This window comes from Zonotrichia albicollis, chromosome 3 (assembly GCF_047830755.1).
Source record: "Zonotrichia albicollis isolate bZonAlb1 chromosome 3, bZonAlb1.hap1, whole genome shotgun sequence".
Lineage (NCBI taxonomy): Eukaryota > Metazoa > Chordata > Aves > Passeriformes > Passerellidae > Zonotrichia > Zonotrichia albicollis.
In genome coordinates this window covers 55,192,719-55,220,428 of record NC_133821.1, presented here as the reverse complement: position 1 = coordinate 55,220,428, position 27,710 = coordinate 55,192,719, and the positions used below count along the sequence as shown (strand labels likewise).

Below are 27,710 nucleotides of genomic sequence, written 5' to 3'. Positions count from 1 at the left end.
ATAATTTTGTACAATGAAATTATACTCTCATTACTATGGAATGATTATAATATCACTCCATTGTAATACCATACACAGTTTGTGGGGTGTTTCATGACAAATTAATAATTGCTTTGGATCAAATTTGCCCTTGTTTTAAGGTGATCAGCTTTAGCAGAGTCAGGAGAGCCTTGCCAATACTGAGCTTGTTGGGAGCTGGAGCTTTGATTGTCTTCCAGTAGTACCCATGTATTGCACATGCCAGGGATTGCTTGTCAAGTTCTGCACCACTTTCTTACAGACAGCTTCCTCTGAGTCCACTGATAAGTAACCTGGAGGTACTTCTGAAGTTGTGATTGTTCAGGGTAAAAGGAGCTGGGACTCAAGACAGAGGTAGAGAAGAGCTATTTCCAGTGGGAATTAATGTTTCAGGAGAGGGGATTCCATTATCCAGTGTAGGGACCAACTATGGCAGTAAGTCAACACACCTAATTTAACAATGGATAATATCATGTTTCTGGTTACCTTTAAAACTTAGATTGGCATCCCTCCCCTCTGGGCTCCTTTGGTGACACAGCAGTGGCAGCAGAAGAGAGAATTGCCACTTATCAAAATTTCCATCACTGTGCAACACTACAATTTCACAAGTTTCCTCCTCTTTAGGAGTAGCAATTAGTCCAGGCAGCAGAAGCATTGGAGTCTGGCCTTGTCAAGCCTGGCCTAAGCTCCTTACTGTGGGGATGCTGATGAGCCCCAGATAATGCCCCTCCCAGCAGGCTGCTTCCATCACAGCCCAGGCAAGTGTTACCTGTCTCTGTCACACAGAGTTCATGAGTAGCAGTTGGGACAAGCTTCACAGTTTAGTTCCACAGTCCCTTCTAAAGAGACCCACTGTGTTTTGGTGTGGTAAGAATAGCAGAAGCGAGGTTTGCATTGGCCCTAGGAATGGACCCTCTCATAATATCTCAAGTTAATAATTAAGTTGAGAAGGGAAAACAACTCCAGTACAGGAGAAGCTTGCAGTTTCCACCAGTGGCCAGTTTCTGGCACCTTCCTCCACCCCCAGCAGTGTAAGAGCTCCCCCATGTACTCACTCAATAAGAGAATTGAAAATCCGCAGAGGTTCCCCCAAGGAATGATGTCAAAAGAGCTCCAGTACTCCACTTTGGTAAAATAAAGGATGACAGGAATACAGGTAACGAAGAGGACATTGAAGACAGCTAACACAGACAGGAATAAGGCAGCTTCTCCAAATTTAGCACTGCCCAAAAGAAGTTTGAATAAAACCTAAAAGAGGAAAAGACATGGGTTTAATTTTCTTGCACCACCATCCCTGGAGGGCTGGTGTTCTGTTCTAGCACCTGTGCAGGGATGCTTGCCAGAAACTGGGTATGGCTGCTCGTGGAACTATGGTGAGCATTTTGTGTGGCCCAGACTTCCCCCTCCTGGCACCCCTGGAACACAGGCAGGGGCAGCTGCCAAATGAGTCCATGCAGAAAGGGCATTCAGCACCTTTGTCTGTGCCTGTCCTAAAAGGAAAGGTCACTAACCTCACTTAGACCCTTCAGCCCTAGCTTAGACCCTTCACTATTTCACCTCCAGAAAACTTGACATTAAGAAGACTATGGAGCAGGGCAGGGGGAGGAGATGAAGCAGTCTAGATGAAGAATCTCCCTGCATGAGACATCACTGGTCCAGGCTTTGGACAAGCACAGTCCATGCTGACTGGCTGTCCTTCCACTTTCTCCCAGGAACTCATCTCCAGGAGGCAGATAGAGCAGCAGCCCCATGGCCCAGAGTGCAGATGCAACCTGGGCAATGAGACTGCGGGGAGGGATTTAAAAGCTTTGGTTTGTTAATAATGGGAAAAGAAAAGAAACAAACCAGAAGAAATGAGGGCTGTGAGCAGCCCATGTGTGGCTGGGGACTGCCTGTGGACAGGTCCTGTCTGGAGTCTGCATTGGTTTTCACCACAGAGCTGCAGAGATTCTGTTGGATACCATGGTTTGGGAACAGTTTTCCTCTGCTGCTGGCTGCAGACCAGGACAGCCAATGGACTGTGACTGAGTGGTTTGTGCAGCACTGGCAGTCCCCCCCACCAGTGTCAGTTCTCTCCTTTGCCTACACAGAGCAGGCAGGGCTGCAGTGCCAGCAGGGCTCTGCCATTCCCCCATCCCATCACTCGCCAGTGCAGCTGGGATGCTGCTCTGCAGTATGGAGCAAAATGTCCCAAAAGCCACCTACTCCTCATGTACCACCTGAGGACAGCTGTTGTGTTGCCCCCAGCAGGGTCACCTCGACCTATCCTACCCCAGATGGGCTCTGCTGCATGTGTGAGACCTGTCTGCCTGTAGATCTGCCTGCCCCTTTGGCACACACAGCTCATGGGAGCTGAGCCAGACTCTGGAAAGCAAGAGCAGGGTGGCAGCAGCAGCAGCAGCAGTGGCAGCAGCATGTGCTGCACAACAAGCTGCAGAGCTTCATCTGCCCTGGCATGCAGTGCACACTGCAGGGCAACACCCTGCTGGTACTACCACCACCACCCTCCTGTGCCCAGGCAGGTGGAGCAGCCCTGAGACTCCCACTCCCAGAAAGAGTGGCAGGGTCATGGGAAAGGGAACACACCCAGGCTCTAGCCTTTAATTTTCTCTGGTCTGGTGGGCCATGTCTTTGGTCCTGCAAGGAAACGCTCTCTTAGAGGAATGAGCTGTATGAAACTTCCTGACTTTCCTAATGTAAGAGATGGTCTGATCTGACAAAGTGAGCAAAAAGCATCACAGCACTGTGCTGAGGGGCACAGGCAGATGCTTCTCAGTTTGGCAAGTTTCCCTGGACTGCTGGTGTTAGGGCTCCAGGGCTCTCCTGGCCAGTTCCTGTTGGATGACTGGTACAGTGCAACTCATGAGACCAGATGTCTACACCTCCTCCTGATCTACACATCCGAGCCAGGGTGTGCAAACCACACTTACAAATGCTTATTCCTCACTGTGGACTGTGGCTCTGAGCACTACAAGCAGCTCACAGGCAAGTGCCCAGAAGTGTCCCAGGCTGAGTGAAATGGCTCTGCTCAGCAGAGAAGGCTGCATCTTACACATAGTGCAGCTCATCCAGCTGCTCAGGATGAGGTCTTGAGTCATAGGCACGTGCTCTGCATGTTAAGGCTGCAATTGCTTCCATGATAAGCAATGCTTTCAGCCCAACACAGGCTACATATGTTACTGAAGGAGGATTGGCAAGGGGAGGTAACCAAGTGACTCAAAGAAGCTAAATCTCTGCAGGGTGCTTCCAGAATAAGTGCTTGAATCCAGGATCTATGGAAAAGCAGCTTCATTTTTTATGAAGGTGGGACGTCTGTAAATCCTCCCCCTGCTGGAGGAGCACTGGTGAAGACCATTCCAAGGAAATAGGAGATTTTATCCTAAGAGAGAGCAGACATCAAAGCAAGGGAACACCTGGATGCAGTGCTGCAGAGCAGTGTGTTTATGGCAGAGCTCTCTAAGAAGGGCACATGGCACTGAACTGCACAGGGGTTTGCAAGTAAGACAGGAACAGCCAAAGTGAGTGATGAGGGTGGCAGGCATCTCTCTGGGGGGAGAGATCTAGGTGTGCTTACCTTGTAGAGAGCAGACATTGAGGCAGAGCCCACCACCAGGGCTATCCCAATAACGGAGTGGCTGTGAAACCCATCGGCGTACGTCATCATAACTATCCCTGCAATAGCAAATATAGCAGCCACAATCTGGTTGGAGACAAAGAAAGAAAGCAAGAAAGTGTTACTAGACAACCCCCATGATGGAGAAACAGGCAATGCAGATTTACATGCACAGTATATCTGCATCATTTGCTTATGTAGAAAATAGTAGCAAGCCTGGGCCAATACCAGATGCTGTCTGCCCTCGTGGATCCCCTGGCTGCAGGGAAGCTGCAGGAAGAGCTGCAAAGGAGTGGCTGCTCCAGGCATGTGTGACAGGCCAGACTGCAGGGCTCAGTGCCTCCGACTGAGCTGAAGGGGGGATTTAATCTCTGTCACTGTGCTTCCCCATCACTGGGTGCCTGCAGCCTGTGCATGACAATAATACACAAGTAATAATTCCCTGCAGCTTGCAGAAAAGGCTTCGAGTCCTGTTGAAGTTTTGGAGAAAAAAGGTTATAGAAATAAACAGGGGAATAAAATTCATACAACTGCTTTCCAGTCTAGACGAGTCATTTCAGGAGTAGGAGGAGGTTTTTCCCAGCCAGCTATGCACACTGCAATGCCTGAGGGGCGTCTCCCAAACAGAAGGAACATTCACAAAGGCAGGGGACGCACTGCCCCGATTTACCAGGGTGTGCAAGAAAGCCCTGGCTTCTCTGGGATTGTCCTTCAGCCTCTCAGGGTGTTAATTCTGGGGTGAATAGGGCTTTCTGTATGCCCAGGCTTCCTGGCTCTGCAGGGCTGTGGGGGATGCCCTGCTTACAGCACGTGCCTTTTGGCTGCACACTCAAGGTGATGCCTCCAAGATGACTGAGTCTAGTCTATTTTGATCCACAGATGGGTAAGTGCCAGCCAGCTGTCCCCTCTGGCAGGACCAGACTGGGGTTTTAAGCCCCATCCACAGGCTGCAGCTGCCTACACATCCATGAGCCTCTTCTCATTTCTCCTGCTTCCCACCAGAGATACTGGGGCTGCTGTGAAGATGCAGGGGAAGTCTGTGTGCCAAGCTCTGCTGCTGCCCGAGCAGCAGGGTGTGGTGAGGTACCTCTTTGCCAGCTGCAGGTCCCAACCCCAGCAGCACCAGCAGCCTCTTCCCTGGCTGAGCTGGGGCTGGTGCCAGGGGACTCCCATACACCAGACAATCACTCAGCAGATCCTTCCCTCACACTGATATCAACACCTTCAATTTCCCCTAACACAAAAATATCCCATTTTTGAAAAAATAAAAAAGTATCAATTTCTCCACAGGGGTTGCTGTATAATGGCAAGGATGGCATAAGACAGAATACTGATTTATGGCTTGACCAGGGTGGAGCCCAGCACCAACAGCAAAGGCTGGGTATCCACACTGCAGATTTGGAGAGGTTCAGATACAGCATCTTGGCTTGCAGCCCTGTTGGCATCTGGTCTCTCTATGCACAGCTGTGGGGCATAATTTGTAAAGTGAAGTTTTGTGATGGTGTAACTGAGTCCTATGGTCCAGGACAGGCTACTTTTTAAGGCAAAGAGAGAACCCCACCCTGCATGGCTCTGCAGCAGTGTGGGGCAGTTCTCTCACCAGTGTGCTGGTGCTTGTCAATTAAAAATTCAGACAATCCGTGTGGCTTCAGAAGCACAAGAAAAAAGTTCATTGCATGAGACTAGCATGAGGCAGGTGCAGAACAAGGAAAAAGAGATTTGCCTTCACCCAACACATAATTAGGTGAAGGAAAGCTTTGCCGTTGCACCCTGTGGATGTGAAAAGTTTACAAGGATAAACTCATGGAAGAAAAAAATTCCATCAACGACTATTAGCTATAGAAACACTGCTTCCATCTCAGGAAGTCCTTGAGCCTCAAATTGTTGGAGGCTGGAAAGTCTCTTGAGGAAATATCATGACAGGCTTTTCCTATTTAGACAGATTTTTCTACTACAGGCAGCTGGTGCAGGCAGGCTTCTGGGGAAGAGGCACCTTTGCTCTGACTCACTGTGGCTCTTGGGAGAGCTGCAAGGTGCATGGCTCAGGCTTAGCTGAAAGATGGCAACTCTGTGCCTTCCTTCAACATCACCTATGCTACAGATGAGTTGACAAAGAGTGGAAGATGCAGCATTTCCTGCAGCATCTGCTGCAGGTGTGGCTGTCCTCCTGTGAGCTGTGTGGGGCTTGTCCAGCCTTCACTGGAGGGCTGAGGAGAACCACAACCACATTCCAGCTGTGGCATCCAGCTGGCAGCTCCAGGTGTGTGGGAGGAGGAAGCCTGGCTCATCCCCCTAAGGCAGCTGTGATGCCTCTGCACTGGAAACCTGGGGGTGCATGCATGAACTGCAGAATGAAAAGTCTCCAGCTTTGCTTCTAACATCAGGAGCTGATCAGCTTCAGAGCACCTTCCAAGAGCCTTGTTAGGAGATGTATTTCCAAGTGCCACAGACACATGTGCTTGTCTGTATGTTATGCACACAGGAGGCACTTGCAGGTGATGGCTCTCTTGGATCCTGAGCTGTTTTATTCATTGTACCATGGAGGGAAACACCAAAGTCAAAGATCAAAGCAAATAAATGCAGTCTGCAAACAGTTCTGCTGGGGCAGAGGTCCTTGCCTCTTCCATCAAGTGTGTCACAAGTGTCAGATGGGTCTTGGCCTCCCTTTGCAGTGTCCTGTTGACCTGCCAGGGGTGCCACAGACACTTTCTCAGAAAGCCTGTCAGCCTTTCTATCCGGCACATTGTTAGTGGTGGTGACAGGCTGCTCACAGCACAGTGCCACAGATGTCTCAGCACAGCAGGGTTTGCAGAGGCAGTGCTGCAGGCACTTACAGCTTTATTATCTCTGGGTCTTTGGCAGCTCCCAGCCCAGCCAGTCATTCTCTGGGCACAATGAAGGGCAAGGGGGAAAAGCTCAACTTCATTAGGGGAGATGAAGGCACTTAAAAGTATCTGAATGGCAAGGATGTAATTGTTCTTACTTTAAATTCAAGCTAAATTGTGATTTATATGCTTAGAGAGCTAGTAGTTGCCCTTCTGAAGGCCAAGTAGGATAACTGTACTTGCTTTAACCCCACTGAGCAGCTGCCTTTCTCACCCTCTCTCTGTAAGTGGGCATGAACAGGGACACCCAAATGTGCAGTCAGAGCTTGGCTGTGGCATATCCATCCTGCTGCACTGGTGTGGGATGGAGCTGGAGTGTGGGAGGGCACTCTCCCCCGTGCAGCCTTGTCCGATACCCTCTCAAAGGGTGCTTTAGGAGGGTCAGCAGCTCTGACTGACACAGTGTGGCCCCGAGGCACCATGTGGGGCTGTGTGGTGGCTGCAGCACCAGGTCACTCCCAGGGAAGCCCTAGCAGCTGTCTTTCCTGCTGGTTGCCAGTCCCAGGAAGAGGGCAGTGTACTGGGGTCATCCTAAGGCTGTGCCCCAGCACTGACACTCTGCCTGTTGCTTTTCACATGGGCTGTACAGAAAAGAGAGGAAAGAGGGAAGAAAATTATTCTCTCCAAGGACGCCATGCTATGTCCTCTGCAGACAGGAGTGCCCTGGCACTCCCACTGTGCCACACAAAGCTGAGTGGTAGAACTCTCTGCTGCCATGTGCCCTTCCAATCTCCAAGGACAAGTGCCTCCTCACTCTCACATTGCCACAGGTCAGGGTACCACAACTGCTTCAGAGCAAATAGCCCAGTCTGTCTGCAAACCCCTTCTCCCTGCACCCAGGTCCCTTGCTGGCCTGCCACCTGGGAAGGAGATAGCTTGTTCCTTCTTGGATTCAAGAGACAGCTGGGTTCCTTCTCAGGGAGCCCTCCTGCCACAATCTCACCAATGCCAGGTTCCACAGGGAGGGGCTGGAACACATGGCAGGGATATCACACAGCCACCACTGCTCTGGCCCCTCTTCTGCTGCTCTGCTTCACTGCTGCTTTCCCAAAGTAGCGCAGATAGGAAACAAAAGACAGCTGGACATGGCCAGGACTAGCACTTGGGTCTGCTTCTCTGCTCCTTCCCCTCCTTCTGCCCCTTTGGGAAGGGAGGCACACAGAACAGGATTCATCCCCCAGTGCCTGTCCCCTGCCATGGCACAAGACACCCTTCCCAAGAAGCTGCTGCAAAGTCCCTGACCATCCTGGCTTTTCCATCAACTCAGGAGAGCCCAAGAGCACCTCTAGCCCAGCATGTATGTGCCCATGTGGGTATCCCTGCACAGACAGGTTGGCTTCTTTCCCTCCACACCACAGCCCTATCCATGGTGGGATGTGGCGCATCCAGACTGAGGAACAGGCTGCAGGGGCAGACTGCAGTGGTCACCCCTCCATACACCACCTCTCCTGGTGTCCCACCACTGCTACAACTGAGAGTGCCACAAGAGAGATGAAGACACAAAAATACCTTTTTTTATTTTCATTTATCAAAATGGCCAGCACATCCAGCTTTGGTAACAATGAGACTTCCCCAGCTCCAGCATCATTTCAGGATAGCTTTGCTTCTGCATTCAAAAATCAGAGTTAATTTGTTTTGAGGGTAGGGCTACTTGGGCAGAGTGGTGGGCAGACACCAGCTGGCCACGCTGAGCTTTTGGCAGGTACATTTTGCAACCATCCCCTGAGCAGCCTCTTGGCTGCCACCACTGAAAGGCTGGCCAAGGTCTCCTGCCAAATTCTCCTGCCAGAGAGGAATACTTCCTGAAAAGTTAACTCTCAGCTATTCCATGCAACAACCTCTTCTTAGCACCACCAGCCAAGGTGGGTGAGCAGGGAGCTCCTCAAGTAGTGGGCAGGAGACAGGAATAATTACAGTTAGTGCTGTTGGTCCTGATTATTAATTAAGATTAATTGGTGAAGCAAGGAAAGAGGGACCCACTGGTGCCTTTTCCTTGCAGTTGCTCCTGGCCCTGGCAGTGGGTCCTTGGCCCTGGGGTGGTGGGTTACCCACCCACCCACTTTGCTGCCCAAGGATGTGATGTGCTGAGGGCTGCTGGAATGGCAGAAGGGTCAGCAGGGACCTGGGGGGTTTCTGATGAACCTTCTGCACATGGCTCTGCTGCTGCTGCATTGGCATTCACATGGGGTGCAGAACTAAAGGTGCAAGCAAACATTTGGGGTGCCACCACCACCAGAAGAGCAGCCTTGTGCTGCTGGCCAGATGCAAGTCCCTGTGGACACCAACCTTCCGTCAGTGACACGTGCAGACATGTCTGGGCCACGGCTGGGCGAGGGCAGCCCAGCTCTCCTCTCCTGCCTGCAGCTGCTGCACCTGACACAGGGGATGCAGAAGCCAACTGTCCCACCCTGCAATCCTGCTGTCACACATGGGAAGGTGAGGGCCCTGGTAAATTCCCAGGATGGGACCAGAAGGGCATTGTGTGCAGGCAGGGCTTGCGAGAACACTCAGTTAGAAACACCCAGGTCTGGTGGCAGCCTGGGAATGGTCACTTGGAGGGCACTGGCAGGGGCTGACACACATCCACAGCAGCATGGAGACAGCACATATCCTTTGTGACCCACTCTGGAGCAAGTCACCTCTTTCCTGATGGAATGTGCCCAAAGGCACTGGGCTGGGGAAGCCAAGGGCTCCAGGAGCTCACAGGCACCTGGAAGGCTGCAGGGAAGGATGCAGGAAAGGATGCAGGGAAGGATGCAGCCCTGCTCCACAGGGACTTCTGTGCCCACACAGCTGTCTGCATGGGTGCTGCTTGACCCATCTGGCAGGAGGCAAGGGGTAAAGGAAAGACACAGGGGTGAGGGGGAAGAGGGGAGACAGAGATAAGGAGTCACTTACCCTCACTCCCATGAACCTGTCCCTCAGAACGATCCATGAAAGCAAGAACACAAAAGCTTTGTTGCAGCAGAACAACACGGAGACATCCGTAGTGTTTATTTTCTTTATTGCATGTAAGTAAAGGTAGTTTGTGAGTGTCCAAAGAACACCAAAGGGTGCTGCCTTGGTAAAAAACACCTTCAAAGTCAAGCCATTGTCTCCAAAAAATCGGCAGCACTCCCTAAAACAAGGAGAGAAAGGCAGTGTTATTACATAGGCCAGTCACAGACTGCAGCAAATAAATGGCTTTTTTTGCTCCTCTTCTTTTCCTTTGGGGAAAGAGAGGCACACACCTTAAAGAGGAGGAGAAAAACAGGTTTCAGCTTCTGCTGCAACAGCCAGCACCTGCACAGGATACAAACAGGCAGGGGCTGCAAACAAGGGAGGGGGCTGCAAAGAAAGAGCAAAGGGAGAGGTGATGACAGGAGGTGAAATCTCACTCTTCCCACCAGTCCCTTCACAGTGAACATCTTGAAGCAGTGTGGGGCCATCCTCCTCCCTTCACCCCTGTGGGCACCAGGGTGCTGAGGGCCCAGGCTTGGCAGCAAAGACCCTAGCTCCCTGCTCCTGCTGAAGCCATGGGAAGCTGTGCCCAGCTGATCTGCTGTGTGGGGCTTGGAAGAAGCCTTGCAGGAGCCTGGTCTGGGGTTTTTCCACCCAGGGGGAGGGACCTGGCTCAAATCTCCAGCAGCATCAGGGCAGGAGCAGGAGGGGGTGGCAGGCAGCTGCCTGAGGACACAGTCTCAAGCTACGTCAGGGAAGGTACAGGTTGGATATAAGGAAGAAATTTTTCACTGTAAGAGTAATAAAGTACTGGAATGCTCTTCCCAGGGAGGTGGTAGAATCACCATCTCTGGGTGTTTAAAAAAAGACTGGACATGGCATTTGATGCTATAGTCTAGTTGAGGTGTTAGGGCATAGGTTGGACTCGATGATCTTAGAGGTCTCTTCCATGCTCATTATCTGTGTGATTCTGTGGGAGGTGAGAACATGGCACGGCAGCAGCTGGGGACCCACTGGAGCAGCTGGAGCAGCAGTGGGGAGTCAGGAGCTCATGTGAGCACTCCAGGCTGCGGATCCTGTGAATGCCTGAGCAGGAGGCAGCCTGGGCAGGTTCAGCCCTGGCCCAAAGAGCAGAAGCACCAGCAGTCTGTCTGTGTCCCAAATGTAGCACAGGACACAGGAGGTGATGGGGTGCAGCTGGGCCCTGCTGGCAGGGCTGGCTTGGGGCTGCAGGGCTGGGGGGAACCCATGCTGCATGGAAATTCAGGAACACACAGAAGGGATGAATCAGCCCGGGGGCTGGGCTGTGCCAGCAGCCTGCAAGGTGTGTGTGGGGCAGCCAGCACAGTGCCCTGGCCTGCACTGCCATTGCTCACTCTCAAACTTGCAACCTCCCCCGGCGCCTGAAGTTCTTTATTGGGGTGTTCTGACAAAACCTGACCAGAATTAAATTTCCTGCTGACAATGATGGACAAATAGTTTTTCACTGCTGTCATGAATTTCAAGCTGTTTGTTTCCTGAGACTGGGCATGTAAAGATCATTATTTGGACACTGATGAAAGCATTGTTTTGATCCACTTTCCCAGAAGACAGGGCTGTACCAGATAAATACCTAAAAAAACCCCATCCATTCTTTGAGCCTCTTCAGATCTCTGCATCCACAAGCATACATCTGCTACAGCAAGACTGCAAGGTAGAGGAAACACATTTTTTGTGTTTATTGGGTTTTGTTGCCTGCCAGGCTTTTGTATCAAATCATAGCTATACAGAGCTTGCCCATCTCTGGATGTGATGACCCTGTACTTTGGCTGCTGTACATGGACTCTTCCATTGGAGCTGCTGGTTCTGCATTGTGTCCCTCAGTGTCCCTTGTTCCCTGCAAGACTGCCTGCTGGCAGCAGCCTATTCCCTGCCAAACCTGTTAACTGCCTCTCTGAATCAGCAGAAGAGCTGCCCATCTGCACTGCAAACCAGAGCCTGGCCTCCCACCTGCTGGAGCTGTGCTGGGCTGCTCAGGGATGCTCATGGCCCTGACAGATGCTGCCTGTGCTCAGCAGGATCCATTCTCCCCTTCCACAAACACTACACCCACTGCAGGTCTGGCCTCCAGTCCTGCACAGCGCTGGCTGTACCAGACACCTGCCACAGGGGACACAGGGAGTGCAAAGGGAAGCAGAGGCGCACTGAAAAAGCCAGTCTCAAACTTCATTTAACCTGCTTCCTAAGACACCATGGAGGCTTTCACAAGCCAGGTGTCATAGGCAGTCAGCCTCATGCTCTGAAAGCAAAAAAACATCAGCCCAGTTACAATTAAATGACATGAAGCAAGATTAGTATGGGAGGAACAGGAAGGCTGTACTCAAATGAAAGGACACAAATGGAATTTATGTTGGGATTCATCAAAAATGGAATTTATGTTGGGAAAAAATATTCCTCCTGCCAAAAATCTGTTCCCCACTTATAGAATTGGCTATCACTTTTTCATATACAGCAGAAACATGTGCTTTTACTGTCTTGTGGGTCCGATTCTTGTCTAGTACACACCACTGGATTCCTTTGGTATCACAGCCTGGATCCCTGAAGCATCCAGTGCAGTGCCCCAAAGGACAGCCTTGCCCTGACATGGATCAAGACCCTGAGCTGCAGTGCCCACTTTGGGAGTCTCTCTTTGCCCTATACAATACCAACAGCTCCTTTTAGCTGTTCTGCCTGGCTTCACCAAGTGTGAATTACATTCAAAGGCTGGCACCAGCTTTCAAAGGAGACCTCCTCATGGCAGAGATTTCCTTACCCAGCACAGAGGACTCCTAGGGACGTGGAGGGTGCTGCCAGCCATGCACCCTGTTGTTCCAAACAGGGGCACTCCAGCAGATGGGTTAGATGCTGTCTTGGACCTGGCACCTTCAGCAAAGCAAGAGGAGCCTCTGGGAGAATGTGGCACGTTTTGTGCACCAGAATGACTACGTGCCATACAATAAACCTCTCACAATTAATTGTCTCCCCAGGTTTGCCACTGCTTACTGATTTTTCCTTGGTGCTGTAGCACAGCTTGTGAAGCCATACCAGGAAGAGTTTGATGAAGAGAGTTTTCAGTGAGTAATGGTAGATAAATAGTTATGGGAAGTGAGGCAGGACTGTGGTAGAACCTACACTGTAAGATCAAAACAGTCAGGGATGGCTCCAGAAAAAGCAACCTTCAGCTTAAATATTTGGACAGAGCATTTGAACACAGCTGTTCCTGCTGTCCAATAATCTCTGGACCAGCACAGACACAGGCACATCCACCGTGTTAACCCCCACACTGTGTTAAAAGAAAAATTGTCATCTTAGACTGACCAAACCTATTCCTGGTCACATCACCAAAAATCCTGCACCTGCTGCTCTCACCTTTCTCCTCAACCCAAAGGCTGCTTTGCTACTCTCTTGATGCTTGCTTGCTGGGAACACCCTGCTCTGCTCATGGAACAGTGGGACTTTGGGTGTGGACAACAGCCAGTAGGGCTACAGGGGAAAGCAGATGCAAAGCTCAGGTGTGCCCTGGCCCTGTGGATCCCAGGTCATGCTGAGCATGGCTTCTCTTTGGCAGAGAAGCTGCCCTGCAGAGCCCCTCTGCTGAGATCATCTCCCCTATATTCTCTGTAATCCTCTATGTGAGGGGTACATTTCTGCAAGTGTGGAGCTGTGTGCAGGTAAGGTGGCAGCACACAGCAGGGAGCTGTGGCATTGCAGGGTCTAATGCTGCATTTTTTTGAGATAAACCATCTTCCTGCATTATTTTCCTCAATTCTGCCATCATGAGCTGGCACTCCATTGTATTCACAGCAATTGGTTTAAAATATAAATGCAAGGCATTAACAGAGGCAACAGCCTTTGTTGTGGTCTGTGTTAGACTGCAATGGAATGTCAAGAGGAAGGAATTTGTGGAAGGGACATGTGCTGGCTTAATTGCCACAGCAGCAATACAGAAAAGTTTGCTTCCACCTACAAGTGCCACATCCATGTTCAGACAACCTCAAGGCTGCTACGGTACTACAGGAATTGGATATTCTGGATATTGGATATTCTGTATTCAGGATATTGGAATTCTGTAGCATAAAAGATGCTACAGAAAAGCCTGAGGCACAGCAATCTTTTCTTTGTGTCTTAACTTTAAATTGTTTGCTGGTTTCTTTAGCTTTCATGTACTAGGTCTTGTTCTTCACACTCTTTTTAGTGTGTATCTTCATTAACTCAGCAAATGGCAAATTAGCTCTACTCCATTAGGCAAGTCTCCAGCACAATACTTGCAGAATAACTCTGTCACTGGAATCAAGCATCCCCAGTGAAGTAAATCAGAAGTCATCAGTGCCAAAATTCTGTGCTAAGTAAGAGTTAATTATATGGAAAGCAGGTGCTGCATTCAAATAAAACTTGCAAATGAAATATGACAGTAATGCTCCACTTTTTCCCCACTGAGTTAACAATTATACATTTAACACTATTCACCTTCCACTGCCTCTTTTGTCTTTAACCATTGCTAGGCAGTTGTGATGCTTCCCCACTTCTCTGAACCTCGTGCAAATGGATTTATAAAATCTTGCCAACACTGGAATGAATGCTTTTCCCCCTATTCTGAAAAAAGAAATTCCCACCTATGAAGAGAAAAGGTAGACAAGAATGAGAAAAAGTACACAGAGTGTGCTGCCCCAGGCCAGGGGTTTGGTCTCTTGATACTCCCTGCAGGACAAACCTATGCCAAAAAGGGTTGTGAGCCACTGAAACTGCCATTACATCTTTGGAAAATCTGCACTAAAGTAGAAAATTTCTGGGAGTAATACACATCCTCAGGGAGTACTTTGCACAAGCCAGTTATTTCTCCTTTCCAGACTGTTAACTTTTGCTAGAATTTTTTCATTGTCTCAGTGCTCACACTGCAGCCTCTTCCTCCCAACCAGATTTGGATCTGCTGTTGTTCTTAGAGGGTAATATTATTTCTTTGTAGACTGTGCTTCTTTCTTTGACCTTGCAAGGTCTGTACCTGCAAAGTGAATTTGGCTAAATTGCTTCTGATTTTCAGCAGAGTGAGCATCACCTCCCTGGAGCACAGCAAAGCCACCACTGTGCCAGTGAATCCTTCTTCTTGATTAGAGATTGGCAGGCAAAACGTGTTTTGCTAATCCCTGCACCAATTAGGCCTGCATGGATAAATAATCTGCAGACGTGCAACAGTTTTACATTTTCTGTTCAATGTACAAAAAAAAAAAAAAAAAAGACATGGACTAAAATGTCATGCCATGTCTTCTGGGAGGACTTGCAAGCCAGTTGTAGGAGCAAAAGAAAAGCAGACAGACAAGATGTGTTGACAGTAATAGGAGAGAAGGAAACGAGGCTCAAGTTTAATTTCTCCCAGTGAAAAAACCCCACAAGGATGTTTTTTGTAATTTATCCTGTTAGGATCACAGCATCTCTCAAGCATTAAGCTCACAAGTGGAGGCAAGTATGACTGCTGTACAGATAAAATGCAAGCTAACTCAATATATTCTTCAAGAATGCTCTCCAGGAAAGCAAAGATGTGTTTTGCAGAAAAAAGGATCATGTCCAGCTTTGCTTCTTTCCCCTTTGAGCCAGCACTGACCCAAAGAGTAGCCATGACAAAATAAGCCTCTCAGATGGGTGGATTTCAAAGCAGTGCAAGAAAAGCGTGAGCTCATGAAGCCCATTTTACAGATGTGCAAGCTGGGGCACAGAGAAGCAAAGTCCCTGGGTGCTTTAAAGTGGCAGGATGAGGGCTGCCTGTTGATTGCACCTTCAGAGGGATGGGGATTTGCTTTTCCTGCATGTTTATTTTAGAGCCAGCTCCTGTTTCTTATCAAGACAGGAGCTTGAGCTCCTGACAAGACAGTCCCTGAGCGCCTTTTTCCTGAGTCACCACAGGTTCACATGCCAGCAGAACAGTTGCACGGAGGCTCCTGTGGTGTGTCCCAGATCATAAATGCTGTGAATAAACCTGCTGGCCTCAGCACTTTGCACAGAGATGCCCGGGACTCCTGCCATGGCTTTCATTGCCCTTTTATTGCTGCTCTGAGGCTCCTACAACAAAACCTGGGTACCTGTGTTTTCACCTGTGGCTCCTCAGAGGTGTCTGTACCTATCCAGTCTGTCTGTACCTATCCAGTCTGTCTGTACTCATCCAGTCTGTCTGTGCTGGGGCTGCACACTGAGCTAGGGCTGCAAACCCTGGCCCTTCAGCCTCCTTATACCCTTCCTAATGGGAATGGCAGCACTGCAGCCCCGGAGGTAACATCAGCGCCAGTGACAGCCCTGGATTCTGGAGATGGATACAAAGGGTGGCTTATCTAAAATACTCTAATGGCTTTTTAATGCCCATCATCACATGCACATTTTTCTGAAATCACATTATTAAATGCAAGAAATTACCACAGAAGTCAATCAAGCATCCAGCTGCCCCTTTTAAATGTCTGTGCCTGAGACTGACTTGATTACTTGTTTCTACACTTGGTTTGGGGCTGGTGTTCTGCCTTTAAACTTTTATCTGTTCTGGGAGTTTCCTGCTCATTTGCAGAAAATACATTCTGATAGGCAATGGAATGAGAAAATTGTCTTCTCTTAAATGAAAGAAAAAAAATAAATGAAATAAAAAATCCACAGACTGACCTTCTCTGAACTAGAGAGACAGAAGCAATTGGTTTTGCTCAGCACTGCACGTGTGCCATACTAGACATTTGCACAATAAATGGTCCCAGGAAATGCTTAGCTATGAATTTACCAGAATGGCTCCAAAAGAAGCAAATAATACAAATCTTACAAACCACCTGAATACACATTTTCAAGACAAGTCTTAGAACAGACTCAGAAACCTTAATGAGAGACTGTTTAAACTAACATTTAAATAAAAAAGCTTTAAAAGAACAAGACCAAACCACATTTCAGAAAATGCAGCAAGCATTCCTGGCAAGAAGAAGCTTTTAATGTGACAAGATTCCTTCAGCAGTCAGGCAGCTGAAATTATCATGAATTATCCAACATTTTCTGCCTTTAGACCCCAGAGGTACCCAGAGCCTGAACTACTTTATGCTTGTCTAGACAACCAGCATTATACAAATAAAATGTAAGACTGTTGCTATGTGCAAGCTCCAAACACCCACAGACCAGGCAGGCATCACACTTGAACACAGAAATGAGCTTTTTAGTTACACTCAAAGACTGCTTTGTGAAGCACCTTTATTTTCTGAGCCCATGAGAAATGCAGCCCTTGACTTGATCTGGTGAAGCACTCAGGGTTGGCCTCAAATCTTTGTTAGAGCCCAGCAGAGCAGAGGCCAGGAGGGGAATGAAAGCCTCAAAGGTTCCTGGGGGTTACTGGCATGCCCACAGTGCAAGCAGAGGGACAGCTCCTGCTGCTGTTTGAGCCAGGGCTGGAGGATGAGCTGGAGAGAACTGACCCATTTGCACAGTGGGCTGTGATGAAGAGTATGCTGGGACCCAGAACCAGGCCCAAATGGAGAACAGCCTGGGCTGCCAGCTCCAGCAGCACCATGGAGAGCCAGGCACAGGCACAGGCAGGCAGGGCAGGGTGTGAGGAGCAGTTAATGATCTGTATGGAAGCAATGACAATCCTTAGGGAGCTGCAGAGCAAGCTGAGAAAATGAGCAGTGCCACATCATCAGACAGCATTTACTCAAGAGTTCAAAAAAGCCCAAGAATGAAATAGGGAATTCATATCAGGGCTCTGTAATTCCCTTAAAACAGCTTTCTTGCCCAAAGCAAATGTCACATTGATTCTTTAAATCCAATTTGTGCAGTGACTACGGCTGGCCATAAAATTTGAAGATGACCATTGATTGCTAGTTAAACTGTGCACCTCTTCCTCCTTCTGGCTTCATCAGGGAGCAACAAGGACAGGGAGTGCCCAGTCCAAGGAGCATGCTGGCACAGCCAGGTGTTGCAGGCACTTGCAGGTATTTTCATCCCAGGAGATTGGCTGGTGAGCAGATGTCCTTAATGCCTGAGCCCAGCAGGAATGCTCCTGCTTGTACCATGCACCTCATGGCTGCTGCCATCCTCCAAACCAGGATGCTGACTGCTGGCAGCAACTTAGCGCTGATGAATTCAGACCTTCCTGAGGATCTCCCACTGCACCAGTCATATGGAAGTGCCCTGGGGCTGCTGGCTCTCCAGAGAGATATTCCCCTAAAGGCTCTTGCTCCTCACTTTTATCCTCTGCAGCTGCAACTAGAAAAGCAACTAGACGAACCCCTGGGGCTCTGCGTGCCTGAAGGGAAGGCCTGTCACCCCTGCAGGCGCAGCTTCTCCTGGACAGGGAGCAGCACAGCACCACAGCTCCTCAGCATCCCCAGCCTCCTCTGCATCACCACAGCTCCTCAGCATCACCCTCCTCCCAGGCCCAGCTGGGGGAGCACACCCCAGCTCTGGGGAAGGCATCCCAGCTGTCAGATCTGCTACAGAGCCTTTGTTTCCTTGCCCACTGCAGGTGGGTGTTGCACTAAAGAGCAGGGGCTGTGTTTTGGGTGGCTTGGGAGATGCACTGGCACCAAAGTCACAACTAAACTGTGTCCTGCATGGCCCAGTATGAACGGGTTTGCTAATGTTGGCCTTTAAAAGGTTAGTTAATCAAACTGGTTTTTGGAAGGAAACCTGAACCACAACTCCACCTTATTTTTAATGTAACCCAAGTGGATCAGGCAATTCCCTGCAGGTCCCAGCAGTCTGGAGAGGCCCTTTATGCAATGCTTCAGTACTTCATTTACTGAAAAGATTAAAAGCATGGAAAGCCTTCCATGGAAAGCACTTGGAAAGGGCACCAGGAGGCTGGATTTGAGGTCCATAGTGATGGTTTGTCACAAATTTTCAGCGAGAGCTTGGACAAGTCCCCCAGGCAGCCTGTCCCCCCTTGGCATGGGGTGTGAGGGTACAGGCCCGCTGTTATTTCCCAGGGCTGTGCTGAGGTAAATGCAGCCAAGCATTTGTGCTGCATTCAGCGTGTGCTGAGGGACAGCAAATACAAACTGAGGCAGAGAAAACCCAAACATTCGACTCTCAAGGCTTTGACTGCCGGAGTCAACAGCATCACTGCTCTCCATCACCATCCAAAATTTCCATTGACGTCAGTGATGTTCTGGGTGTGAAAGGCCTGCACACTCTGAAACTGTGCAGCAATTGCTTGTGGAAATCTTAAGCATGGCCTGATGTGATTTAGATCCAGCTTGTCCTCTTCAGCTGTGACCTGAACCACTTAGTACTTTTTGGAAGGGTCAGAATGAAACTTTTAGGAGAAACTGGCCAGCTGGCCTTCTGCAAATTAGATTTTTGTAGTGGTTGGCATAGGCAGACCAAAAAAGTATGCAAGAATAAAATGCTTTTCTAGTAGTAGCTGTCTTGGCTTCTGTGCTCGGCTGATGTAGGAGTACGGTGCCGATAGGAGAGGGAGCAGTGCTGCTGTGCCTTGGGAGAAGGAACAAGACAAGAGGCAAAACAAAGAGGAGAAAATATCTAAGTGATAAAATTGGCTGTGCAAACACCCTGAGACAGCTGTTACTGAAACACACATATTTAATTTTCACCTTTATGCCTGTGGATTGTCAGACAGACTTAGTGTGCAGATTTGGCCCCAGCTGGGCAAAGCCCTGTCATCCCTTGCTGCTGGCACTGCCAGCCTTGGGCCAAGGGCATAAACTAATCAACTTCACAGCCTAAGCAGTAATTGCTCAGCACCATGACAGGATGCTGGGGAGACAGGATACAGGAGATACCAAAAGACACACCACTAACTTGGCAGCTAGTCTGTGAAAAGAAAGAAAGTTATACAAAGAAGAAAGCTGAGAGTTTGCTGACATAACAGAGAAGCTGACACAATGCACATCTTGCTCCTAGATGCATTAAGTAAACGGGACATAGAAAGGAAATAATCTTTCCTAAATACTTGTATTTGTGGTCATTTTTAGAGTACCTTCTCTCAAGAACAGGTGACTCTTTTCTGTTTGAAGTTTGTTTGCCTTTTTAGTTGCACTGCTGATGTCCATTTAACACAAAACCAGAGCACACTCTGCCCTGCACTCTCTTACTTTCTGTTCTTCAGCAGAGTCATCTCAATCTTACACATAGCAGCAGAGCAAGGAGGGGACCTTGGAAGAGAGTGAGGAGATCTCAAGACTCTGTGATGGTATCTACCCTCATCCCAAAGTCTGATTGAACAGCACCTTTCAGAGCACAGCAATCTTTGACAAGCAGCCTCTGAAAGATTGAGAATTTCAGTCACATGAGGTGAACGAGTACAGCTGATGAGTTTGGAGCCAAAAAGGAGGAGTGTCAGAAAATATGATGTCCATTGCTTCTGAGATTGAGGTTTCTAAGCAGCTTTACTTGTTTTGACCTTTCTCCCAATAGGCTGATCCTTAAAAAACATTGATGTTGCTAGTTGCATTAAATTTGTGTAACACCTTAGTATAAGCAGCAAAACCAGAGCAATATGTAACAGAAATTGAATGGCTTTCATCTCTGCTGCTGGAACATTAAGGTCTCTCAAGTGGCATACAATAACTGAGAACGGCTTGAAATCAATTTCCTGCTGTCCAAGGGAAACATGAAATTTTCCACTCCCCATACAAGCACTTTGTTGCTTGAAAGTAAACATGCAAATTAAAAAATACTGAAAGTAACTGTGTTTTTAAAGGACCAGATAGCACAAAAATGGAGCCACAGCAGCTGAAATGCCAAGAGAATGTACTCATGAAGGATCAGGGAGCAATAACTCCAGTGAAGAGCTGCAGGAAGTTGTGTGGTTTGGATTTTTGAGGGTAACATCTCCTCTACAATATTGTTCTACAAATGTTGGTTGAAAAGTTGTACATGTTTATTTTTATTCCATTTGCAGTGAAATAAAATGCCCATTCACTGAATCAGAAGCTTCTGAAGAAGGGTACAGGTTAACAAAAAAACTTACAAAAATTCTAAAATAAGTTTTGAAATTTTTTGATTTGAACAATTTAAGTGTAATTTGTTTTTTTAATTCCTAATAAATATCAACTAGGTCTATAGTGGAAAATAATGGAAGTGAACAAAATCAGCAGAAAATAACCAAAAATAGCCCAGATTGTATTGTACTTGAAAGGAGGTTTTATTCTCATTTTTCACCTCTGTATGCTCTTGGATTTTGCCTGTCATCCATTTAAAACAAGATTTCTTTTAAAATTTCAGAATGTATCCTAGAAAGCAAAGCCTAATAATGACCCTTTATATTATCCCTTAACAACTCTTCTCTGTGACTGCATAAAAGGCACTGCTGACCCAAGCTTCACAGACAAGAAGGGACTTTCTTCAAGAGAGGGAGGGCAATTTTACCCTCCATAGCCTTATAGTTATCTTCATAATAAGACCTGCAGAGGAAATATTAAAAAGAAATTATAAACCTGATCATGCACATGCCAGTTCAGAAGCCTTGTCTCCAAGGAATTTTCTCCTCCCTACTTTTCAGAGTTGTAAAGGAATCTGTAAAATTACATGCAGTATTATATGCGGATCCTATATAAAAACAAAATATTCTCTGAAGGCTCTTCTCCGGACACAAGTGTACAGAGCATCACCTTCATTTTCTTTCTGAGCATAAGAGGAAGGTCTACAGGATAAATACAAGATACAGTTGTCTTTCAATCTTCTTGCACTCTGAGATGTTGGCATCTTCATAATTCTCTCAAGCTCTTTTTATGCTTATGGATTGATGGGCCACTCATTCTTACATGGTTCAGAAGATGAATCAGCTTCCTGATCCATAAATCTGCAGGCTGTGAACTTTTCTCCTTTGTACACTCCAAAGAAGTGAGCAGAGTACGGAGTTTTGTGATAGATTCTCTCTTCAGAGAGGAAGCTGAGCTACTGCAGCACAATTCTAGGAACCTGATTTGTGCCTACTTTTGCAGCTCAGAAAATTTCCAGCTCCTTCCATCAGCTCCTTGAAACTCCCCAGACACCCCAGGTGAAAAGCCCTTGATGTTTCAGAGTTGTGGAAGTGGGTAACCCTTGCCTTTCCTCCTCTGCTCAAGCCAGCAGCCTCCAATTCCAAAGAAACTACAACTAGTTCTCTCCTTGAGAGATGTGTGATCTGCATGGGAGAAAGGGCCTCCTGTGGGCTGGGAAAGCACAGGGTAGAAAAGGAATCTCCCGAGGTCTGCCATGAGCAGCCCGTGCCAATACGCACCTTCTCCGCACGTGGCCACTGACTCAGGAGAGCTACAAAGCACTCCACAGACAGAGGCAGATGCAGATGTCCTCCAGCAGTGTCAGGAAGGACAAACTCCATCAGAGCCTTCCCTGATGATGCTGCTGTGAACCTGGGGTCCAGCACCAGGAGAAACAGTAAACACATACCAGAGATCCACAGAGCTGCAATGCCCCTGTTGCACGCATCGTTGCACTGGTTGGATCAGGATGTCAAAGAAGATGTCAGCTGCCATGGCTATTTAGTCTCAAGCTCATTGGAATTCCTGAGTGGTGTAGCTTTATTTACCTCCCTGGCTCCTACTGGAAGTGTGGAGTGGCACATGTGTGGGTCACCCTTGTGCCTCCACTGTTGGCTATGAGAGCAGCCACCTTTGGTGCTGACTTTTCTTCCAGCTGCTGTCAATGTCCCACTCTGGACTTTACCGCCAACATCCTCCTTAGACTGAAAATAGTAACAAAAATACCTAATGGGGTTATTAGCCTTCAATTGCTTCATTCAGAATGAAGTAAAGCAAGGGTGATATTAAAAAGAACAGAGAAGAAATAAAAGAGAGAGATCAGATAAAAATTAATTCATTCTACAAGTAAGCAAAAGGATTACGGCACTGAGGTGATTACACTGCTTAGAGGTTATAAGAAAATGAGATCTATTTGAAGTCCCTGAAAAAAACAGAAATGAGAACCATGGTGGGGGATACTTAAGGTAGTTTTAGATTTGCCATATTTAAAAACAAAAGACTTGAATTAGAGATGATGGAGTTAAATGGGGCTTGTGACTAAAAAATTGCTGGAAGCTAGGAAAGTCCCCTGAATAGGATGCTAACCATTATTATTTATGTGTTTGGATGGAATACACAGCTGTTCTTCAGAGGCCATGCAGAAATTTGTTTAGAGTCTGAAGCCTTCCACAGATACAATGCTTCAGAGTGCGTATCTGTGTGTTTTAAAATGTTATATTATTTATATGAAATATGTTATATATTTAAGGTTTTCCTCTTACATGATCAGAGGTTGTGAAGCACCAAAAGTCTTTGGCCAGAGTCTGGTTCCACAGAAGTAAGGAAATACAAAGCAGTTGCATCTTGTCATTGCCCTGCATGTGTGGGGGGAATGTCAGTGTGGTTTGGATAAGGCTGCTACAGCACACACTGCTCTCCTTCCTAGTGACATTTTTTATGTACTTGTTCTTTTTATTTTTTTTTTTTTTTGCCTACTAAATGGTTTCTTTTGGCTCTGCTTTGTGTGAACCTCAGTGCAAAGAAAACAGTTCTGTTCAGAGAAGCACTTTGCAAACTGCCCTGAGGAGGAGTGAGCTCGTGCCTTGCTAGCATCTGATGGCTAGCACCATCCTGATCTTGGCTGGGAACCCACAAACGAGGATCTCAGCCCTGTCATTGCTGAACATACCCATTTACTTTGTGAAAGGCTGCAAACCAGAAAGGAGCCCTTATTTGTAATGGTAATAACATAGGAACTTTTTGGCACACGATGCAGAACTCCTGAGGTAATAAACTGGAAAATCCATCTGCTGGTCCAAATGCCATACTTGTCTTTTTGGGAACAAAATTACTGAAAGACTAATACAGCATCAACTGTCCCTCCATTCTCTGCCCAATCTGTGTCAGTGAGGCATTCACTCAGAGGTGCCTCTGAAGAGATGGACCTGGACCCCACAAGAATTACCAGCCTGTGTCCAGCTGCTGATGGCAGAGGCACCAGGGACATGGCACACATGAAGAAACCTGTCCCCCAGGACAAGCTGCCACTTTCTTGTCTTTCTCTTCCTGCTCTCCTGCTTAACCCACCTTGGATGCATTAGCCATGTACCTTCACTCAGCCTGTAACACAAGTGTAGCTCCCAGCAGTTCAGGAGCTGAAAATGAATTAAAGTTTCATTAGTTAAAGCAGTCTGAACCACTCAGGTGTAAGTACTGAGCCAAAGTACTTCTCTATTGCCTTTATGAGTCACTGTTGTAAACTCCTGATTATCTGCACAGATCAGCCAGGACTTTGCCACCCTCTAAGAATACACTGCATGTTGTGATGGTGCAATTTGGATTCACTAAGACTACATTCCTGGAGAGAAAACAGTATCATTACCTGTTGGGAATTAGCAGAGCAGACAGAGGAAGAATACAGATTATTCAGGGTGCAGCAGGTACACTGTCTAGCAAGAGCTCCTGGAAGATTTGCAAAGACAGCCCTTGCTTTCAAGTGGCAGAGACTGACTGATGACAGTAAACTTGAGGTGACTCAGAAACATGGTATCTGGATTTGTCTCAGAAATGTGACTGTGACATTTGAAAGTGTCAAATGGAAATGACAACTTTTAACATGGATTTCCCTTAATCGGAATAGATCATGCGTTTCATGCTGGAAATGTTCTGGCTGTTATCTGCTTCTGTGCTATTACATTTTGATGTGCCTCTGGTAATGGCTTTAATAAAATGTCTGGAATAGAGACTGTTAAAGAGTTTTCTTAGGTTTAGATGCTCAGATACCATGGGATTGACTGTAGCATGGATGAACATCTTCATTTTATGACAGAAGATTTCTAAAATAAAATGTAAGAATATTAGAGAAGACCCTCATGTACTACAACCTGATTTGAAGTCACAAAAGTAATTTCTGTTCTTTGACTATTTATAACTAGAGGAGTAAAGCTCCTTCTAATCTACATCAGTGAAGCATGCAGCATATCCATTCTTATAGCACTCACTTTTGGCTAAAATGAAATAGCTTGGGGACACACAGCTGCAGTTTATTGCATCTTCTTGGATTTCACAGGCAGAAGGAGAACAGGGTCTGTGATTTTCTGAGTGAGACTGGAAGGGCCTCTCTCCTGCTTGTTGGTTCTGAGAGCTGAGCTGCAGTGAGGAGAGCCAAGTATTTGCCAGATACGAAATTACCGGGCTCATTTGTCTTCTACCTTCTACTCCTGTGACATGCTTATTCCTTCCTTCATTTTAGAAAATGACCTTGTGATCCTTGCTTCCAGCATCACACTATTTCCAGAGCAGCTGCACAGAGAGCAGTGAAAAATCTGCTCCCTGCTATTACAGGGTAAAAGCACTATGAGGGAAGGAAGCACAGGGTGTCCTTGCAGCAGGAGCCAGCTCCTGCTGAAACCTTGCAGCTTGCCACCTAAGAGAGAATTGGACCTTATCTAGCCATGATTAATGCCTGCCCTGTGGGTGTGCCTGCTCTGTCTTCATTTTAATAACAAATTTTTAAGGTCTGTAACTGACTGTAATTGTAAAATGGCTTTTCTGGCCCTCTCCCAGATCTGTGGCTCCAGAGGCCAACATCAGAACGTGCTACATAATTTGGATCAGATACCCTTTGGTTGCAGTTATGGTTAGTGCAATTGCAGCCATGTACACTGGATTGCCTGGGAAATGAAAATGGTTGGGTTTATAGCAGAAAGCATGAGAGGAGGAGGCACAGGGCTGTTCTGAGAGTGGTTAAAAGCAGAGGAGACAAGCACAAGCCTGTTTCAGTGTGCCTGTGAATCCTTACACATGCATAGCAGGGGGTGTTGAAAAATTTAACAGAATTGCTGCTGGAGATTTATCACAGCCTACATACCCTGTAAGCACTTACCTCAGTTTAAGTTCAGACATAGATTAATTTAATCAAATAACTTGTTGGCTTTATCTGGAAAAACATGTTTACATCTTTCTAAAACTCTGAGATTTCTTTCAACCTTTTATTTCATAAACTACTTCTGGTTAAGCCAGCCCAGCCAGGCTGAGCTCAGTGTTGCAAGCTTTTTGGGGGAGCTTTGCAGTGAAACTTGTCATTTGCCTGCTTCTCACATAGGGCTTCCTCTGTCACTGTCATCAGTGAGATCTGGACACCCTTTGTCACATTCTGACATGAACTGGGGGAGACTGAGGCACTATGTTGGCAGAAAGCAGATCTCAGGCAGAAGAGGAACTGGGCCTTTTGAAAATCCTGGGGTTATTTGCATCTACGAGGATGTTTGTAACTATTTCCCTTCCTGTTCACCTGCCAGGTTGTGCTACTGCGTCACATGTTGTATTCCTTAGGTTCATGGTGAGGTCCATGAAGAGATGAGAAAAGCACCTCCTTGATGTCCCTGTCCTTCTGTCCAGCCTCAGAGGCAAAGAATCATAGAATCACTAAGGTCAAAAAAGACCTCCAAGGTTACCAAGTCCAATCATCAACTTAGCACCATTGCCATGTTCACAAATAAACCACATCCTCAAGGGTCACAGCCACGTATTTTTTTAATATTTCCAGGAATGGTGACTCCACCACTTCTCTGGGCAGCCTGTTCCAATGTTTGACATTGGAACCCTTTCCATGAAGAAATTTTTCCTAATACCCAACCTAAACCTCCTCTGGCACAACTTGAGGCCATCTCATTTCCTTCTGTCACTTGTTGGCTGGGAGAAGAGACTGATGTCACCTCCCTACAACCTTTCAGGTACTTGTACAGAGTGATAAGGTCCCCCCCAAACCTCCTTTTCTCCAGGCTAAATGACCCCAGCTCCCTCAGCTGCTCCTTATGAGACTTGTGTTCCAGACCCTTCTCCAGCTTTGCTGCCCTTCCCTGGACAAGGCCTTCCCTTGGCAGGCACTGTGGGACCAAAGCCCCTCCACAGGTTGCTGAGCAGCAGCCAGGAGGTCAGCCCTCACCTCACCAGTTCAATGGAAAATGGCAGGCTTCAGCAGGTATGTGCCTCAGCCTTGATGGCAAACTCTGTGGCACAGGTGCTGTGGTTTTTCCCCTGCTGAAAAAGCACCCTAGCACAAGCTGGTCCAGATCAGGATTTCCTGGTTGCTAATTTCATACAAATATTAAGCAACAGTGACACTTGCATGACTGTGTGAGCTAGGAAAAGCAGACATGGGCTTAGATAATGGAGATTTAATATAGCATGTGTCTAGGAGAGGAAGGGAATTAGAAGTCAATAAATAGAGAACAAAAATACATGAATGAACTGTTCAGCAACGAAAATGTGTATGCCTTGAGTTAAGCCACAGAGCCCTGAGCCTGGGAGAAAAGCGAGAGATCAAAGCTTAAGGCTGAGTCTCCTTATTGCTCGTGGCATCTGAAGAACATGTAAGATGACGGATGCATTAATTAGCTCACTGCATCCCAGGAGCTGAAATAGTTGGTAGGTGGGCTGAGACATAAACTAAAATAATCCCAGCATGTGAGAGAGGATGAGCAGGCAGCTTCAAGATTATACAGGAGATGGAAGCAAACAATGTCAACTGTCCGAAAAGAAAACATGGAATAATATCTTCAAATTACATAGTAAAAGACTAATCTATCTATAATGCTTGCTCTTTCATATGAATTTTATTTTGCTGCTATGCTTGTTCAGTAAAAATATATTTAGTCTTTTCTCTTCATTATCAATAGCATATGTAACAAGGACGAATGTACCAAGTTGAGGGTATGTGGTCAATGAATTCTTAGGAGGGATTGTGATTTGTGAAATAACAAATAAGCTATTATTTTCGTAACTCCCCATATCCATTTTTACTCATGTTCACCACCAGAATGGGGTAATTGCATTTTATGTGAAGCTGATATTGAAACTTAGAGCATCCCTGGAGATCTTTGACAATTGAGGTTTACGTGTGTTAGGAAATGGCTTGCAATCACACTTAATGTTTGCATAAATCATCCTAAAAAGTACACCAACACACAAACAATTTGGTGTTGGTGAGATGCATTAAATTTCTCATCAAGATAATACAAAAATAATTTGACAAATATTCCACAGACAGCACAAATGAGCAAACTACAAGAAATTACTTGATTACGCCACCTTCACACTGAAATCCTAGGAGGATCACACCAAATTAAAAACATCAATTCATATTCAGGTACTAATGCACTGACTTTTCCAGTGGGCTGAAGATTGTCACTACCCATAAACTTCAAAAGGAATTATGGGTGATCAATTTGGATCTTAAAATAGATGTAGGAAGGTTAAGTACAGTGTCGCTCACACAGGACATCAGCCATGGTGGGATTT

The 27,710-nt window shown here is 47.1% G+C and overlaps 1 protein-coding gene across 2 annotated transcripts in view; it reads right to left on the bottom strand.

Annotated features, from left to right (window-relative positions):
- SLC35F3 (solute carrier family 35 member F3) overlaps positions 1-27,710 on the bottom strand; it is a 163,210-nt gene that overhangs the window by 3,267 nt on the left and 132,233 nt on the right. For both annotated transcript variants that reach the window (XM_074537493.1, XM_074537492.1), the window contains 3 exons: positions 9,415-9,634; positions 3,593-3,718; positions 1,074-1,266 (listed from right to left, as the gene is read on the bottom strand). In XM_074537493.1, coding sequence (XP_074393594.1) covers positions 1,074-1,266; positions 3,593-3,718; positions 9,415-9,634 — 539 coding nt within the window. The remainder of the gene's footprint in view (positions 1-1,073; positions 1,267-3,592; positions 3,719-9,414; positions 9,635-27,710) is intronic.